General features: G+C 44.1%; 1 protein-coding gene across 1 annotated transcript; it reads left to right on the forward strand.

The window, feature by feature from the left end:
* Window positions 1–11,128: 11,128 nt before the first annotated feature.
* Window positions 11,129–11,833, forward strand: LOC136544356 (uncharacterized). Its single transcript, XM_066536550.1, has one exon. It carries the CDS (start codon window positions 11,129–11,131, stop codon window positions 11,831–11,833), a length of 705 nt encoding a protein of 234 aa, XP_066392647.1.
* Window positions 11,834–20,045: the final 8,212 nt, after the last annotated feature.

The following is a 20,045-nucleotide window of genomic DNA, read 5'->3' on the forward strand; positions in this document are numbered from 1 at the left end:
GCTTTTCGGTGCTCACATGGCAAATTTCGATATCTCCTTTGGCTTCATGGTCTCTCAAGAAATGATGTCGGATGACTATGTGCTTAGTTCTTGAGTGGCTTATGGGATTGTTGGCTAGCTTTATGGCACTTTTGTTGTCACACAAGAGTGGGATTTTTGTGAAGTGACATCCGAAATCTTAAAGTGTTTGCCTCATCAAAAGTAGTTGAGCACAACATGCACCGACTGTAACATACTTGGCCTCGGCGGTGAAAAGGGCTACACAATTTTGCTTTTTAGAACTCCAAGACACTAGGGACCGTCCAAGGAATTGACATATCCCTGAAGTGCTTTTTCGATCTACTTTGCAACCGGCGTAATCAGAATCCAAATACCCAAGTAGATCAAACCTAGAGCCCTTAGGATACCACAAGCCAAGGTTAGGAGTGTGTACTAAATATCTCAAGATTCTCTTAACAGCCACTAACTGACACTCTTTCGGGTTAGCTTGAAATCTAGCACATATGCACACACTAAGCATAATATCGGGCCTAGATGCGCACAAATAAAGTAGAGAGCCAATCATAGAGCGATATACGTTAGTATCCATGGCTTTCCCTTCATCATTGAGATCTAGATGTCCATTGGTTGGCATGGGAGTTTTGATAGGCTTGGCATTCACCATGTCAAACTTCTTGAGCATATCATGGGTGTACTTCGTTTGGCTAATAAAAGTTTCATCCTTCACTTACTTGATTTGAAATCCAAGGAAGAACTTCACTTCACCCATCATGGACATCTCAAATCTCTTGGTCATGATCCTACTAAATTCTTCACAAAAAAGAATGATTAGTACTACCAAATATTATGTCATCGATATATATTTGGCACACAAATATATCTTTACCAACTTTATGAGTGAAAAGGGTAGGATCAGTGAAAGCTCTGGTTTGGTTTTGGTGAATTGATGAAACCGTAAGTGTTAACCTAGTTTATCAAAGTGATTATGAGATAGGTGGCACATTCCAAGTGATGGAGCAAATGAAGATCGTGATATGATGATGGTGATGCCATGGTGATGATCAAGTGCTTGGACTTGAAAAGAAGAAAGAGAAAAATAAAAGGCTCAAGGCAAAGGTATAAGTGGTAGGAGCCATTTTATTTTGGTGATCAAGACACTTAGCGAGTGTGATCATATTTAGGTTCGATAGCCGTACTATTAAGAGGGGTGAAACTCGTATCGAAGTACGGTTATCAAAGTGTCACTAGATGCTCTAACTCATTGCATATGCATTTAGGATCTAGTGGAGTGCTAACACCCTTGAAAATGCATGTGAAAATATGCTAACACACATGCACAAAGTGATACACATTGTGTTTAGCATTTGGGAGCAAGAGTTTGAAACTTCATCGGCAGAGTGTCCGCCCATAGAGTGCGGACAGTCCGACAGTGCCACTGGCGCCCTGTATAGAAAAGACAGGGTTTCACAGAGTGGACCGAACGCTGGCCTCAATTGAACCGGTGCGTCTAGTTAGTGGAAGCAGTGAAGACGCTGGCATCGGTCTTTGACCGAACACTGGGTCACTTCATGACCGGATGCAGAGTAGGTGCGTCTAGTCCCGCTGATGTGGAGGCTCAGAGAAGAGGAGAAGGACCGGACGCTGTTGCTGCGTTCGATCGTGACCGACTAGACACGTCCGATCATAGTTGAGTAGCTCTAGGAGCTCTCTGGACTTGACCGGACATTGCGCCTCCTGTGTCCAGTCGTGATCGAACTGACGCATCTAGTCGTGACTAGAACCATACTGAAAGTGACCGGACACTGGGGTCCTGTGTTCGGTCCTACACTGTAGAGCGTCCGGTCACAACTTAAGTGCACTGATGACCATTGAAATTGGGTGATCAGCATTTGAAGCAGGGGCCATGTGACATGCATCGCACGACCGGACGCTAGGGTCCTACGTCCGGTCGATCTGATCGGCGCGTCCGGTCGCCTCAATTTCAGCGGACTGAGGAGACAACGGCTCTATTTCGTGGGGGCTTCTATTTAAGCCCCATGGCCTGCTCAAGCTCACTCTCTTGGCCATTTACATTGACATAGCAACCTTGTGAGCTTAGCCAAAGCCCTCCCACTCATCTCCATCATTGATTCTTCATCTTTGAGAGATTGGGAGTGAATCCAAGTGCATTGCTTGAGTGTTTGCATCTAGAGGCACTTGGTGTTCGTGTTTCGCTGTGGGATTCGCTTGTTACTCTTAGTGGTTGTCGCCACCTAGATGGCTTGGAGCAGCGAGGAATGTTGAGTGGAGGTTGGTGATTATCTCTGGCTCCGATCGTGGTGATTGTGAGGGTTCTTGACCTTTTCCCGGTGGAGAGCCAAAAGGCACTGTAGTAAATTGCTCGTGGCTTGTGTGATCCTCATCTTGTGTTGGTTGTGTGGCACCCTATTGAGGGTTTGGCGTGTGATGCCAATTAGCGTGTGAACCTTCAAGTGAGTGAATTGCCACAACGAGGGCTAGCTTGCCGGCAAGCAAATGAACCTCGGTAAAAAATCATTGTGTCATCATTTGATTCCGAGGTGATTGGTCTTCATTGGTATTCATTCTTGTGATTGATTGGTTCATTCCTTGACTCGGCGATATAACCATCTTACTCTCTCTCTCTTTTTATATTACCGCAAACTAGTTTTCAAGCTCTTTAGTGTAGCTAGTCGTGAGAGCTTGTTAGTTTAGTTAGTGTAGCTCTTTAGTTAGCCTTTGAGAGCACACTAACTTAGTGTAGTGACATAGCCATTGTGTAGATAGAGACTATATAAACTAGAATTGTGGTAGATGGCTTGCATTTTTAGTAGGCTAGTGCAACACTCACTTTGCCTCATATTTGTCCAACCGGTTTGCAAAGTGTTATAGAAATTTTTATAGGCTATTCACCCCTCCTCTAGCCATTAGAACCTTTCAATTAGCTTTGCCTATTTTAAAGCCTTGTTTAAGCAAGAATTCCTTAAGGCATTCATACCATGCTCTTGGTGCTTGCTTAAACCTATAAAGCGTCTTTTGGAGTTTGTAGACATGGTTGGGAAACTTGTGATCTTTAAAGCCCGGTGGTTGCTCAACATAGACAAGTTCTTGAATAGGGTCATTGAGAAATGCACTCTTCACATCCATTTGATATAGCTTGAAGTTGTGATGAGCGGCTAAAAGCTCTAGTTTGGTTTTGGTTAATTGATAAAACCCTAAGTGCTAACTTAGTTTATCAAAGTGATCATGAGATAGGTAGCACTATTCCAAGTGATGAAGCAATGACGAAGATCATGACAATAGTGATGGCATGGTTATGATCAAAGGCTTGAACTTGGAAAAGAAGAAAGAGAAAAACAAAAGGCTCAAGGCAAAGGTATAAAAAGTAGGAGCCATTTTGTTTTAGTGATCAAGACACTTAGTGAGTGTGATCACATTTAGGATAGATAGCCGTACTATTAAGAAGATCACCAATCTGATGACCATGAGATAGAGGACTAATGAATCAGGCACTGAGTTTCTTCAGAGATTCCAAGAGACTAGGAATTTGTGCTTCTCATTAAGTTTGGCCGATGATCAGCTAGCTGCTTTAGCTGTCCAAGGAATGCTGCCAATGTGGAAGAAAAAGCTGCTAGGACAAGAATTTGACAACTTGGGTCAATTGGCTCAACGAGTAGCAGCGCTCAATAGCCAATTCCAGAGTATGCGTAGAGACACTCGATTCCAGAAGAATACCACTGTAGCTGAAGCTTATGATCCATACTCAGTAGATGATGGCTATGAAGATGAAGAAGAGGTTGCTGCAGCTGAATGGAATTGGAGCAAGAAGACAGTAATGGTGCTAAATCCTTAGGGAAGAAGAGTCGAGGAGAGCTATGACTTTGATGTCATGAAATCAGACAAGCTCTTTGACTTTTTACTTGAGAAGGGCCAGATCAAATTGCCAGACAATCATGTTATGTTGCCCCCTGAACAGTTGAAGAATAAGAAGTTCTGCAAGTTCCATAATGCTACTTCTCATTCCACTAATGAGTACAGAATTTTCCGGCAGCATATACAGAGGGCTATTCAGCAAGGGAGGCTCAAGTTCGATACGCCTCAGAAGATGAAAGTTGATGATAATCCTTTCCTAGGAGATCAAAATATGGTTGATGTTGGGATATTCAAAGGAAAAACAAAGGTCCTAACATCAGCCAAATCAAGAAAAGATGGAACAGTCGATCCCAAGATGCAGATATCGGCTGATGAATACAGAGAGGTTAAAAAACATCGTGATCAGCAGAAGAGCCGATACTAGCAGGGGGAACATCAAAGGATGGAGCGATGAGGCCGCGAGTCACATCTCAGATCCAGTTGAATAAGTGGCAGCGGCAGAAGGAAAAAGATTATCAGCAATGGTTAGAGGATCAAGAATACCAGCGTCAACTGGAAGAAGAGGGATATAAAAGGAAGCAAGCCGAATCGCACTAGAATTGTCCTTTCTTCAGATACTGCTGGAACGAAGGTTTAAAATTGCCTACCAGACATGACTGTCCGAAATATAGTAATCAATATTGGGAGTTTAGGCAATCTCAAATCAACTGTCGGTCTATCCATGCCCAGAATGCATATCATCATAATAACATGGATCAACGCTTTAAAAATAAAAGTATTCATGATCGGCTGGGAAAGACAGTTGTTGACCAAGACTGGGCTGATCATGAAGAAGGAAACAATCAGAGGGAACATGTTTGGCAAGAAGGCCAATGGTGCCCCAGAGGTTTAACAAGGAGCCAGAAAAGAAGAATGCAACGCCTAAGGAATAAGGAGTTGGAACAGACTCAGGCATCTAGTAAAACTCAAGTATGGCATGCCAAGCAAATAGCCGATAGAAAGCAACCATCGGCTAATATTCCAATGGTTTTTCTATTATCGTCAGAGTTCAGAGTCAATGGTGAAAGCCTACAGCCGATCCAAGCAGTCGGCTTCGAAAGTTTGTTTTAATGGATAATCCAATAGATGATACAGATGGTAAACTAGGACACGGCTTCACGTCGGATGATGAATTGGAAGAAATGGATATTGGCTCCGGAGACAGACCTAGGCCGACGTATGTAAGTGCTAAATTGGATCCAGAGTATAAGCAGGAATTAATTAATTTATTGAAAGAGTTTAAAGAATGCTTTGCTTGGGAATACTATGAAATACCTGGTTTAGACCGGTCAATTGTTGAGCATCGGTTGCCAATGAAACCTGGATATCGGCCATTCAAGCAAGCTCCAAGGAGATTCAATTCGAACGTGCTTAATGATATTAAAAAAGAGACTGAAAGGCTACTAGAGGCGAAGTTCATCCGACCATGCCGATATGCAGAGTGGATATCGAATGTTGTCCCTGTATACAAGAAGAATGGAAAATTAAGAGTTTGCATTGATTTCAGGGATCTGAACAAAGCCACACCCATGGATGGTTATCCAATGCCGATAGCCGATATGTTAGTAGATGCAGCAGCCGGACACAAGGTTATTAGCTTCATGGATGGCAATGCAGGGTACAACCAAATTTTCATGGCTGAAGAGGACGTAGCAAAGACCACTTTTAGGTGCCCCGGCGCAATTGGCTTATTCGAATGGGTTGTGATGACCTTCGGTCTAAAGAATGCTGGTGCCACTTATCAAAGGGCAATGAATTATATTTTTTATAAGTTGATCGGTAGGATTGTTGAAATCTACATTGATGATGTGATGATAAAATCAAAAGGATACAAAGAGCATCTAGCTGATTTGCAGGAGACTCTAGAATGCACGAGAATACATGGTCTGAAGATGAATCCTAATAAGTGTGCCTTTGGGGTATTAGCTGGGCAATTCTTGGGTTTTATGGTCTATGAGAGAGGGATTGAGGTCGATCAGAAGAGCATGAAGGCAATTGATGATGCGGTGCCCCCGACTACTAAGATAGAGTTGCAATCTTTGCTTGGCAAGATTAATTTCATCAAAAGGTTTATTTCAAATTTGTCGGAAAGGGTTCTTCCGTTTTCTCCCTTGTTGAAATTAAAGAATGATCAAGAATTCGGATGGGGTGACATACAACAGAAGGCGTTTGAAGAGATAAAAGAGTATATGAAGCATCCACCCATGCTAGTTCCTTCGTAGTAGGGTAAGCCTTACAAGTTGTACATATCGGCCGATGACAAAACAATTGGATCGGCCCTGATGCAAGAGTTTGAAGGAAAGGAACGAGTGGTTTTCTATCTAAGCAGGAAACTTCTAGATCTAGAAACAAGATATTCTCCCACTGAAAAGTTATGCTTGTGCTTATATTTCTCTTGCACCAAGTTGAGGCATTACTTATTGTCGGCTGAATGTACGGTTGTTTCCAAGGCTGACGTAATTAAGCACATGTTATCACTGCCAATACTAAATGGGAGAGTGGCAAAATGGATTCTCGCGTTATCAGAGTTTGACTTGAGGTACGAATCGGCTAAAGCAGTCAAAGGGCAGGTAATAGCCGATTTTGTCACCCAGCATCATAAACCAAGCATGAATTATGTAGAGCCGGTACCTTGGACGTTATTCTTCGATGGATCACCTTGCAAGCAAGGTGGTGGCATTGGTATTGTTATTATTTCGCCTCGGGGGGCAAATTTTGAGTTTGCCTTTCCAACCGAGCCAATGGTTACCAACAATCAGGTAGAATATGAGGCTGTTCTAAGAGGGATTCAACTTCTTCATGAGGTAAAGGCCAAAGCAATTGAAATATTTGGAGACTCGCTATTAATTATTAATTAGTTGATCGCCCTATACACAAGAATTCTTCTAGCCACTCAAAACCTTCATAGCAAAAGATGGACCATGGAGGGTCTGGTGAAGTCAGAGCTCGAGAGGGCAGGTAGAAGAGAAACATAGTTGAATCGTTAAGCTACTCTCACCGAGGGCAGATAGGCATTTTATAGTCGGCCTAGGAGGATGAATCTAAGTGCCCGTGAAGTGATGATGCCCTCATAAAAGTTGTGAAGCATGGGCTCATGAACTAACATAGGCAGCGATAAACAATAGACCTAGATCAAGATTCTCTACCTGTAACTACAGACCCATCAAAGATGAAGACGTGATAATTTTGGAATAAAATTACTTTTATTCCAAAATTGGGGGCATGTGTTTACACTAGAATTTGAAAGAAGAGTTACAGGGGTTCGGAAGCTCCCGAAAATCATGTCATCATCAAGGAATCCGCTGCGTGGAGATCGGAACTAGTTGATTCGGATGCACTAGAGTTGGCTTTCTTCAAATAGCACCAGCAGATGACGACAGAGGTTACGATCGGCGCTACGACGAGACATACTGGACTCTACAAAAAGGGAAAGATTAGAGTCCAAGTTATCTTAAATTAGAAATATTTTCATTATACCAAAGATTGTATTGAGTTGTACTCAAGTAAGGTTCATGTTTAGACTCCGGGTATAAATACCAAACCCCGGCTATTGTAAAAAACAACAATCAATCAAATACAAAGTCAAATATTTTTTTTGGCTCCGGCCACCCCTTAGGAGTAGGAGTAGAGTAGATCTCGGTGAGTTCTTCAGCGAGTATGGCTGTATCGATCCGGTCGACCTCCACTGCTTGTCTATAAGTACCGTCATGGTTTATACCTCTGTTCGTATAGCTGCATCGTTCCGGTCGACCCCCACTGCGACTCTGGTATAGGCTAGTTATCGATTCTTGTCTAATTTAAGTATGGCCTGTGTGATTCTGCCTCACACCCCACTGCTTGAATTAGATCAAGGTCAAGTTATCAGCTCTACCTTAGTATGGCAGTCTTTGGTAGATTCATTAAGTTACCGATATTGCTTGTTGCTTTCATTGTTTATCTAATTACAGCAATATCACTCTACCTGATTGAGATTGATCTAGATCGGCCTTATATCTTGTTCAACTCATCGTTTGCTAATCTAAAACTGATCTAATCTACATCTTAAGTGATGAGTTATGTTTTTTATTGGCTGTTTTGAGTCAATCTTAATAGTGCATAGCGTGCGGTTAAGGCATGTTTGATCTTGAGTAGATCTATTAGTTAATGAAAACCGTTCCATGGCCTGTCATCATGGCCTGTGGGATTCTACCTCTCACCCCACTGTTGGCACCGTGGAGTGGAGATCGTTAGTTGGTAGACCTGTTCCTGAGAAGACATGACCTTAACTGTGCGCTATGCCTGAATCGGCTGTTTAGCTAATATCAAATGCTTTCACAAACAGTTCACATTATGAGATCATTGAAGTAGAGATAAGTTAAAAGATGCGTTAGCCCCATAATCTTGTTATGGTATTACGGCCTGCATAATTCTGCCTCATGCCCCACTGATATTAGTAATGAGTTAGGGTCATCGAGTCTATTATTGTTACTACGGTCTACATGATTCTGCCTCATGTCCCACTGGTCATGACGATAGATGAGATCTAACATGTTCATTAGATTTACCTTTATTAAATGGTTAAGAGGTGTAGAGTTGTTTCTTTAAATAAAAGGAGTTCGGTTACTTGTAATCATTGGCTCAGTATAAACCAATCATCATTGATATCTTATTGCCATTGATTAATATTTGCTTAAATAATATTTATCCTGAATGATAACCGATCCTTCTTATACAACCCCATGAGCTTTAATCGATTCATTCTTGTGAATATGCTAGGATCAGCTATTTAGTCGATTTCCTCTCATATCGGCTCTCAGAGCTGCATATTCGGGACTATCTGGCAACACCAGCACGTTTTGCCCTTAATTACTAATAAGCTTTCTCTCCTTGTTAATTGCAGGGTCAAATTGACTGGCACGTCTTAGGAGGATTGCGCAGGATTGACCACCCTTGCGCTGAAGCTAGGCGGATCTGCTCCATCGAGCGGACCCTTCTGGCTTGTTGCGTGTGTCCTTGGCACGAAGGCGAAAATTCTGTGTCGATAGTATAGTTTGTGTCATGAGAATAGCATACACAACTTTATGCTTAACAATTCATATAACTTATATAATTGGGATTAGAGCAAAGTGGAGGTGGCAGTTCATCGTGCCGTTAGGTGTGCCCAGGTACCTAGGGGGATTTGGGTAGTTTCTATATACGCAAGCGTGGTGCTTGGGTATGGAGAGACAGGTGAATACATTGTACCTTTCCATGGTTGAGGGGTAGGCGGTTGGTAGTGATAGCCCTGTCCGTCTCTTGTAACCCCCCATGTTCGACTAGGGTGTAGGAGTCTAAATTGTCACATGAGGTTGCTGGCAGACCAGTACTCGGTGGTCTCCCGACTTGCTTCATACTTAGCCCTAAAACTAATTATGTAACTTGTATGACCATTAACTAATATTTGTATGACTATACTAGGCCAATGCCTGCTCGACTTAGGAATTTTTTTTATTCTTTCTTTTCTATTTTATCCTTTGAGAAATGCCAAAGTGTGTGTCCACTATCTTGAAATCACCGTATTTACCCCTGCTATAAACATTGGTGTATTTGTAAGCATTATTATTCAAGTTCATATCCATACTAGACTCTTAATCAAATGCCTTCCTTTGAGAAAATATAAATTAATGATACCCTGAATACTTCCGGGTGAAATGCTACAATGATAGCTCCGTGCGCTTGCAGATAAATATCTAAAATTGTTAAGGAACTATCAATGTTATTACTTAGTAGCATTGCTACATACTAGTGATGTTGCTAACAAATACCAATGAGCACTTCTGGCGCCATTGCTAGGGATACAGACCTAGTAGTTACTCTAAGAAGTGTCAACAAGTATTTCTGGCGCCGTTGTCGGGGAAGGCATGTTGATTAAAGAATCTAGTAGGACATGTTCATGATAATATGCATGTAAGGTAGCCATTGTTTATGCAGGCCAACTTTGCTTTGTTTTCTCCTATTGTGGATGAAAATAGGATAGTGTATGATCGGTTACGACCTGTCGAAAAACTACATCGAAAATCCAGAGACACTCCTAAGGAAGAAATGGTCTCGTGCCGCTTCTTCTTCTGCCGCTCCTAAGACAGTCAAATCAGTCACCCCACACCATCCGCTACTCCAAGCATGGCTAAAACGCTTCACGACTACTCCACCCCCGTTGTTGCCAACGTGACTGTTGGGCCCGCTGTCAACACAGGGAATGGAAACTTTGAGCTCCACACCAGCCTCATCACGATAGTGTAGGCAAGCCAATTCCATGGTTTGCCTAGCGAGGACGCAAACCCACATCTCCAACACTTCCTCGAGCTCTACGACACAATCGTCATCAAGGGCGTTGAGCCCGCAAGCATCAGGCTCTGCTTGTTTCCCTTTTCCCTTTCAGCAAAAGTGAAGCACTGGTTCTATAAGGAGAAGGAAGCTATCAAGACATGGGAGAAATGTTCCATGGCGTTCCTCACCAAATTCTTCCCCATGGGCAAAATCAATGCCCTGAGGGCATGAATTTTGAACTTCTAGCAAAGCTCTATGGAAACCACTCCCGAGGCCTAGGAGAGGCTATAGAAGTACATCCAAGCATGCCCACACCACAAAATTGAAAACTAGTTAGTGCTCCAAATTTTTTATGATGGATTAATACCTATGTCTAGGGGCCACATCGACGCTGCTGCTGGAGGCGCCTTCCTTTCCCTCACCATTGATGAGTCCAAGGCTCTCATCAATAAAATGGTGTCCAATCAAAGCTGGGGGAGGAAAGAAAATCACAAAAATGAATGCATACCATGAAGGAGACGGATATGCTTTTCGTAAAAATAGATTTATTGATGAAAAGACTGGAGGAAAGGGCCCAAGAGAAAGACACCATGATAGATTGATAGGCACCGTCCAGGCCATGGACTCACACATGATGTGTGAGGTCTGTGGGAACGTTGGCCATTCGGGGAATGATTACCCCAAAACCCACGAAGAAGTTGCCTTCATCAACAACGGGTTTTGCCAACCAGGTAATAATGGGTGGAACAACCAGTCCCGCCCATAAGGTAATTCGAACTATAACTCCAATTACAATTCAAATCAACCTTCACTAAAAACTTGGTATTCGGCCAAGCCAAAATAAATGAAAGTAACTAAAAAGCTTACAACCAATGATAAAATTCTTGAAAATATAAATTCTCAAATTGAAAGTTTAACTTCTGCCATTAGAAAAATGATAGAAACACAACTAGCTCAAATAGCTGCTGCAATTCCTATTGATAGTAATGGAAAAAATCCTGCTCAACCTAAACATTCTCGTGAAAATGTAAAAGCGGTGACCATGAGGGGTGGTAAGACCACTCGTGATCCACCAAGTCCTAATCAGTCTATAGGAAAAGCAAATGAGCGCCAAGAGGTCGAACCTTCGACAAAAGAAAAAGAAAAAGAACAAGAAGAGGTGACAGCACCAAAGGACTTCGTCGACACCAGCTACCTGTTGTTTCCCATAAGGAACCACAAGCAGGCCGTGGATGAGCAATTCGCTCATTTCGTTGAGATGATCGAGAAGATACATGTAAGCGTCCACCTGATGGACATCTTGCATGTACCTTCCTATGCCAAGTACATCAAGGACATCATCAACAACAAGCGACCACTACCATCCATGGAAGTCATCAAGCTGACAGAGGAGTGTAGCGCTGCTATACTTGACTTTCCTAAAAAGAAAAAGGATCCTGGGTGCCCCACAATCTCATGTTCCATTGGGATCCAATATTTCGACCAAGCCTTGTGCGACCTTGGGGCTAGCGTAAGCATTATGCCCAAGGCCATCTTCGACAAGCGGAACCTCACGCAATTGACACCAACACCGATGATGCTTCAGCTGGCTGATTCGACGGTCCGCTCTCCGGCGGGGATAGCCGAAGATGAGCGGTAAAAATCCAAGATTGCTACGTCCCTGTCGACTTCATGGTGCTTGACATGGAGGTCGCAAAAGAATCAACCCTCATCCTTGGGCGACCCTTCTTAAGCACTGCAAAAGCCCAAATTGATGTTAGAGCCGGAGAGATCCGCTTCAATATCCATGGTAATGAAGAAAAGTTCGCCTTCAGGCCCAGGAAGGAGCAATGCTCCATGATTTGTATCAAGTATAGGCCAAACCCACAAGGCCTAAGGGAGATCCATATCCAACCTCAAATGGTGGACAGGCCTGTGAAAAAGAACAAAGAAATAAAAAAGAAGCCACAACAGAAAAAAGTTAAACAAATGACAAAAGAAAATATCCCAAAGGTCGTTCCCACACCACCAAAGAAGAACAAACTGGTGTGGAAACCAAAAGAAGCAGCTCTGAAGTCCACCACCACACCACCAAAAACAAACAAGATGGTGTGAAGGCCTAAGAAAGAGCAGCCATTTGCATCCACTCCTCCGGGATTGGGCGCTTCACCAAGCAAGAAATAAACGGGGAAGGGTCCTACTCATTGGACCTTAAAAGGTGAGTCCTTGCCAAAGGTAAATTGATAGTTATCTTCATAATTATGCTAAAAAACTTTGAATTCCTAGTTTATGCACTAATAAAGGAAAATGATAAATAATAATAAAGTTCACCTCTTTACCTCTGTTTCCATTAAATAAATCCCGCTTGTTCTATACAAAGTATATTTTGGTACAGAGTATGGTTCTTGCGCGATCATACTTTCGGAGACTATTTAAATTAAGCAAGGTGCTTAGGTTAATCGGTCTATCGTAATCAATATGTTGACTTGATCATTGTGCCAAAATTACTAAACATAGACATTGGTTGATATACTAAATAAAATAAATCACCTCGGAATCATCAGCAAGCATCATGTTGCACATCTGGCAACAAGCTAAGCTTGGGGGAGGACCCCTGTAAAGGTAAGTACTAACTTTTATTCTAATTTTTGCATTATTTATTTTCTGCATTTATTTAAATTATTAGCATTTAAAAAATCAAGAAATATAAAATTCCAAAAAAATAAACATGATAAAAACAATAAAAATATTTATTCCACTCCTATATGTGATTTAAGAATGTTTAATTTCTCTTTTGTTGAAATGATGAATAGTTGCTCTGTCTATAATTCATTTGTGCCTAGGCTATAACTTAGTATTCCCTAGATTTAAGTTTGTCGAGAGGTAGCCGGTAAGTTCGATTTGTGGAGATCTCGACGTTGGCGATCCGGCTTCAAATCAGACACGATTCGAACCCTGCAACCGTTACACCACTGCTCCGTTGGTTATCAACCAAGCACAACTTGATTGACCTCGCCAAGAAGGCTCTTCCTGCAAGCGAATCGAAGAGCACAAGCAAGAAGGTAAAACACGCAATCTGAAATTGCAAATATGAATGACGCGAATATCAATAAAGGATTCAAGAACTCGGTTCCAAAGGACTAATCGACACAGTGGAGGAGATCAAGAATGGGGGCCCTGGATCACTGTAAAAGGATTTGTCACCACAGTTACAATGAACGATTCAGTTTCTCGATGGAAAACTAAACTCTAAACAAAACCCAATTGTGTAGCAGCGGCGGCGGCTGTGTTTATAGTCTAAGACTCGACCTAGGGTTGGGGACGGCTAGGGGTTGGGCGCCCACAACTTGGGCTTAAGGCCCGACACGATACATGGCCAAGTTGGCCCAAATAGGTGACGCAGCACCTTGCCGTGGTCACATAGAATGATCCACGGACCTTCTGGAGCTGGGACCAGATCCAAAACGACGGCGTCGTCGTCCCCTTTCCAACGCATCCAAGAACGACCCGTTTCGATGTCATATGAGGAAGTTATGACCGAAATAGTGACGACGTGTCTGCTGAATCCGAGGGCGACGTGGTGGCTTCGACTTGTTGTTTGGGAACGGTGGATGGGATAGCGGCGGAAAACAAAATCACAGCAACGGGCGATTGAACTACGACCACGAACACAATCCTAAACCAGCAACAAGACTCGACCACGGACACAAACTCAACAACACGAATCTGAAACGAAATTGCAAAGGCACAAAGGGCGATAGGACAGCGGAAATTGAAATATTTTTGGGCTTTTTGTGGACTCTAGGTAATGAACAAATATGAATCTAAGGCAAACGAGATTATACCTTGCGGTAAACCTGAAATATCTGATACCTAGCAGGGCAAGTCGAGTAATGTGGTGGCTACGACTTGTTGTTTGGGAACGGTGGATGGGATAGCAGTGAAAAACAAAATCACAGCAACGGGCGATTGAACTACGACCACGAACACAATCCTAAACCAGCAACAAGACTCGACCACGGACACAAACTCAACAACATGAATCTAAAACGAAATTGCAAAGGCACAAAGGGCGATAGGACAGCGGAAATTGAAATATTTTTGGGCTTTTTGTGGACTCTAGGTAATGAACAAATATGAATCTAAGGCAAACGAGATTATACCTCGCGGTAAACCTGAAATATCTGATACCAATTGATGAGTACAGGCCCGATCTTCCGAGAGGTAGCCGGTAAGTTCGATTTGTGGAGATCTCGACGTTGGCGATCCGGCTTCAAATCAGACACGATTCGAACCCTGCAACCGTTACACCACTGCTCCGTTGGTTATCAACCAAGCACAACTTGATTGACCTCGCCAAGAAGGCTTTTCCTGCAAGCGAATCGAAGAGCACAAGCAAGAAGGTAAAACACGCAATCTGAAATTGCAAATATGAATGACGCGAATATCAATAGAGGGTTCAAGAACTCGGTTCCAAAGGACTAATCGACACAGTGGAGGAGATCAAGAACGGGGGCCCTGGATCACTGTAAAAGGATTTGTCACCACAGTTACAATGAACGATTCAGTTTCTCGATGGAAAACTAAACTCTAAACAAAACCCAATTGTGTAGCAGCGGCGGCGGCTGTGTTTATAGTCTAAGACTCGACCTAGGGTTGGGGACGGCCAGGGGTTGGGCGCCCACAACTTGGGCTTAAGGCCCGACACGATACATGGCCAAGTTGGCCCAAATAGGTGACGCAGCACCTTGCCGTGGTCACACAGAATGATCCACGGACCTTCTGGAGCTAGGACCAAATCCAAAACGACAGCATCGTCGTCCCCTTTCCAACGCATACAAGAACGGCCCGTTTTGATGTCGTATGAGGAAGTTATGACCGAAACAGTGACGACGTGTCTGCTGAATCCGAGGACGACGTGGCAGCTGAGTTGGAAACGAATTGCAACTTGGGGAAGACCATGGCGTCGATGTGTCCAGCGTGGCGATGTCCTCATCATCCTCCCCTTCTCGAATTGGAGTTGTCCTCGACTTCATCTTGGCGATGTCCTCATCAAAATGTCTCATCCTAAAAACTTGAAACTTGTGGGTTGCAAAAGCATGATCCTTTTCTAAGTTGTTGCAAGTTATGATATGATAAATAGGATATGATATGACTTTATTCTAAGAGAAACTTGACATCCAGAGTTTTTATTTTTTTTAAAATGCTTAAATCAAAAGTTCCTCAATGGTTATAAACTCCTACCACGGCCATATGACATGATTCAAATTCAAACCTTAGTCACATGCTACTTATATTCATATTGAGTTTTGTCAAATTATTGTGACCCTTGTAGAGATTCTCATCATGCACCCATGATCAAGATTCACGTACACCCACAAATAAAATGCTGACTCTTACACTAAGAGTTACGCAAAAATATGTTTTTTTCCATCCACCAAATAAAAAACTCTATTCATTTGTCATGAACCTTTCTCACCAAAGTTTTCATATGCCAAAAAAGAAGTATAGGGCTATGCTAAAAAAGAGAGACACATGAAGCTCTCAAAATGGCAAAAGAAAAGAAAAAGAAAAAAATAGAACACATGAAGGTTCTAAAGTATTAGAAAAAAGAGAGAGAAAGATAGTCCATACTTCTAAGGCAATAATCAAAAGAGAGAAAGTCATGATCAAAGGAGTACCAAAAATATTAGGATTAGAAAATATTCCACACACTTGCACATCTTGATCAAAGTATATGACTTGCATCTCCTTGGATCTGATTTTTGACTTAGCAATATATGTGATGTAAGTATGTCTCTCATTCATACTTACCTAAAACTCCACTCAAAGCCATTTTAGAGATAGGATGAAAAGAAGGCAAAAGCCTTGGTGAGGATCATACACATTGAGCGATCGAGTGAATCATTTGAGGAACTTATGTTTTATTTTACAAAACTCATAAAACCTCCTGATAGAAGGTTGATCAAAAAATAAATGATCTGTAATTCTATTAAAACCGTTCTATCTTGCAACCGCCCAAGAATTTGGAAAAGCAATAAGCCCCATAGGGATTAAGTTAAAAGGGTGGATAGAAAGCCAACTTATCTAAATTGAGGAAGAATACTTTGTTATAGGCATGGCACTTGTGAATTATATTCGTCATTGTAAAAACTACTGATCAACAACCAATAACTTAGCTATTTGCTCAGGACGAGCAAAGGTTAAGCTTGGGGGAGCTTGTTGGAGGTCTATATCGATCAAATCCGACCACCAATTAAGACACAAAAAGAGAAGAAATAAGCAATCTTAATCACATATGCATTTTCTATTAACCAAGTTCCACATATATTTGGAGAACATTATTTTGCAGGTCACAAACACAAATACATGGAATAAATCACCAAAAGGCGCTTTCCGACGCTAGTTTGCACAAAAGAACAAGGGAGATGCCCATTAACTCAATTCAAATTGGGCAAAAACCCACGGAGCAGTGATCCATGACCAGCCCATGGTCTACCACGTAAAGGCGGTAGCGAGGTGGCGCAGTCAAGGGGCGGTCGGTCCTAGGGGCGGTCGGCCCCCTGCTAGCATGCCTCAGCCTCTCCTTCGACAGGCAGCAGCATGGCTTCATGCTAAGGCGGTGCAGCCCGGGGCTTCACGCCAAGAATAGCCAGAGCACCGCCTTAGAGCCTTGTAAAAGTAGAGGGGCAACCCCCCTCTCTCAACACACACTCAAACTTGAGCTACTCCTCACACCACTACCTCACTCTCTAGTTGTAGTTTTTACTTTTTAGTAGCTTTAGAGCAAGGCAAAGCTACCTTGGAGAGCTTGGCTCCTTGGAAGAAGTGAGCTTTGGGTATGAATAGAAATATGAGTTCTTCCAAAGTTATGCTCTCATCTTACATTTATAGTCATACTTATGAAGAATAGTATAGTTGTTATGTTATAATCTTGATATATGAACTAGTGTATAGTTTGTCTGTCATGAGAATAGCATACACAACTTTATGCTTAACAATTCATATAACTTATATAATCGGGATTAGAGCAAAGTTGAGGTGGTGGTTCATCGTGCCGTTAGGTGTGCCCAAGTTCTTTACCTGTCGATCCGTAAGGTCAAGGGCCTAGGGGATTTGGGTAGTTTCTATATACGCAAGCATGGTGCTTGGGTATGGAGAGACAGATGAATGCATTGTCCCTTTCCATGGTTGAGGGGTAGGCGGCAGGTGGTGATAGCCCTGTTCGTCTCTTGTAACCCCCCACGTTCGACTGGGGTGTAGGAGTCTAAATTGTCATATGAGGTTGTTGGCAGACCAGTACTCGGTGGCCTCCCGACCTGCTTCACACTTAGCCCTAAAACTAATTATGTAGCTTGTATGACCATTAACTAATATTTGTATGACTATACTAGACCAATGGCTGCTCGACTTAGGAATTTCTTTTATTCTTTCTTTTCCATTTTATCCTTTGAGGAATGCCAAGTGCGTGTCCACTATCTTGAAATCACCGTATTTACCCCTACTATAAACATTGGTGTATTTGCAAGCATTATTATTCAAGTTCATATCCATACTAGACTCTTAATCAAATGTCTTCCTTTGGGAAAATATAAATTAACGATACCCTAAATACTTCCGGGTGAAATGCTACAATGATAGCTCCGTGCGCTTGTGGATAAATATCTAAAATTGTTAAGGAACTATCAAGGTTATTACTTAGTAGCATTGCTACATACTAGTGATGTTGCTAAGAAATACCATCGAGCACTTCTAGCGCCATTGCTAGGGATACAGACCTAGTAGTTACGCTAAGAAATGTCAACACCGAGAAGGTCGCAGCGGTGTTCGACGCCCTCAAGCACGCCCTATCTGTGGCCTCTGTTCTTCACCTGCCAAACTTCGAGCAACCATTCACCGTGGACTACGACGCGTCCGGTTCTGGCTTCGGCACGGTGCTTCACCAGGTTGTCGGCACCATCGCTTTCTTCAGCAGGCTATTCACGCCCCGGCACTTGAAGCTCGCCGCTTATGAGCAGGAGTTGATCGGCTTGGTGCAAGCCGTTCGACACTGGCGACCATACCTCTGGGGGAGGCATTTCATCATGGGCACGGACCACTGTGCGCTCAAATTCATGCTCGATCAGCGTCTCTCCATGGTACCACAGCATCAGCGGGTAAGTAAGCTTTTTGGATATGACTTTGCTGTGGAATTCAGGCCAGGCCACCACAACACTATCGTCGACGCCCTGTCCCACCGTGAGGATGGCGACGCGGTGCACTGTCTGGGCCATCCTTCGCCCTCTTAGACGACCTGCGACACGAGTTGAATGACAATGTCGAGCTCCACGCTCTGTGGGACTCCATCGTCGCCGAGCGCGGTGCACCTTGGCGCGTTGTGGATGGTCTGATCCTCCATGGTGCCTGTGTCTTCATGTCGGTGGCCTCCACACTCATGCCCACAGTGCTCGAGCTCGCCCACTCCACCGGGCATGAAGGCATTCAAAAGACCCTACATCGCCTCCGCACCAACTTCGTCGTCGAGCATGATCGTGCCCTCGTTCACGACTTCGTGCGTGCGTGCACGGTGTGTCAGTGGAACAAGGTGGGATAGCTTCAACCCGCGGGTCTACTGCAGCCGCTGGATGTTCCCTCGCAGGTGTGGTCTGATAATTCGCTCGACTTCATCAAAGGCCTTCCCTAGGTCCATGGCAAGAGCGTCATCCTTACTGTGGTGGACCGCTTCTCCAAGCACGCCCACTTCATTGCGTTGAGCCACCCCTACAGCACCACCTCGGTCACCAAGGCTTTCTTCGATGCCATTGTTTGCCTGCACGGGTTCCTGGACTCCATCATCAGTGATCGGGACCCATGTTCACCAGTCATGTTTGCCATGATCTCTTCAAGCTCGTCGGCGTCAAGCTCCGCCTCAGCACGACATTCCATCCCCAGATGGACGGGCAATCGGAGGCGGTGAACAAAACTATTGCGATGTACCTCCGCTGCATCACCGGCGATCGCCCCCGCGCGTGGCTCGACTGGCTGCCCTGGGCGGAGTACTGCTACAACATGTCTTATCACTCTACCCTACGCACCTCGCCATTTCAAGTCATCTACAGCCGCCCTCCGCTGGCCTTGCTCCCCTACACTGTAGGTACCGCGCGCACAGACACCGTGGACACCCTATTGCAGGAGCATGACGCATTCCTCGCCGACGTTCGAGAGCGCCTTCTTCAAGCATAGGAGTATGTGAAGCGCTACTACGACGGCCACTGTCGTGCTCTGGAGTTTGCAGTGGGCGATTGGGTGTGGCTACGCATCCTGCACCAGCCGGTGCAGTCACTGCTGCTCGGGTCGTGGGGCAAGCTGAGCCCACGGTTCGCCGGGCCATTCTAGGTCACAGAGCGCGTGGGCGACGTTGCCTACCGCCTGCGTCTCCCAGAGGGCGCCCACATCCACGACGTCTTCCACGTGGGCGTCCTCAAGCCGTTCCAGGGTCCATCGCCAACTACACCCCCGGTGCTGCCTCCGCTCCACCATGGTCGTCACCTTCCGTAGCCAGCACGCGCTCTACATGCGCAACTTCGTCGCGGCGCCTGGCACGTCCTCGTCCAGTGGGCGGGCCTGCCGGAAGCCGAAGCTACGTGGGAGACCCTGGAGGAGCTCCACGCTGAGTTCCCCTCCATCCAGCTCGAGGACGAGTTGTTCGTCTAGGGGGGAATGATGTTATGGTCGGTAAAGTTTACAAGCGCCGCAACAAGTCGAGTGGCTGAGCGGTGGACCAAGACGGGCGCGTGACGCCAGTGTGCGGTCACCAGCTCTACGGCGTCGCCGCGGTTATCAGGATCTGATTCCTTAGGAGTTTGTTTCATGTGATTTTATCCCTTTGATTC

The sequence above is a fragment of the Miscanthus floridulus genome, chromosome 3, assembly GCF_019320115.1.
Source record: "Miscanthus floridulus cultivar M001 chromosome 3, ASM1932011v1, whole genome shotgun sequence".
Lineage (NCBI taxonomy): Eukaryota > Viridiplantae > Streptophyta > Magnoliopsida > Poales > Poaceae > Miscanthus > Miscanthus floridulus.

Excerpts from the sequence above, each read along its gene's own strand:
- LOC136544356 (XM_066536550.1), top strand. The coding sequence starts at position 11,129 with ATGATAGAAACACAACTAGCTCAAATAGCTGCTGCAATTCCTATTGAT.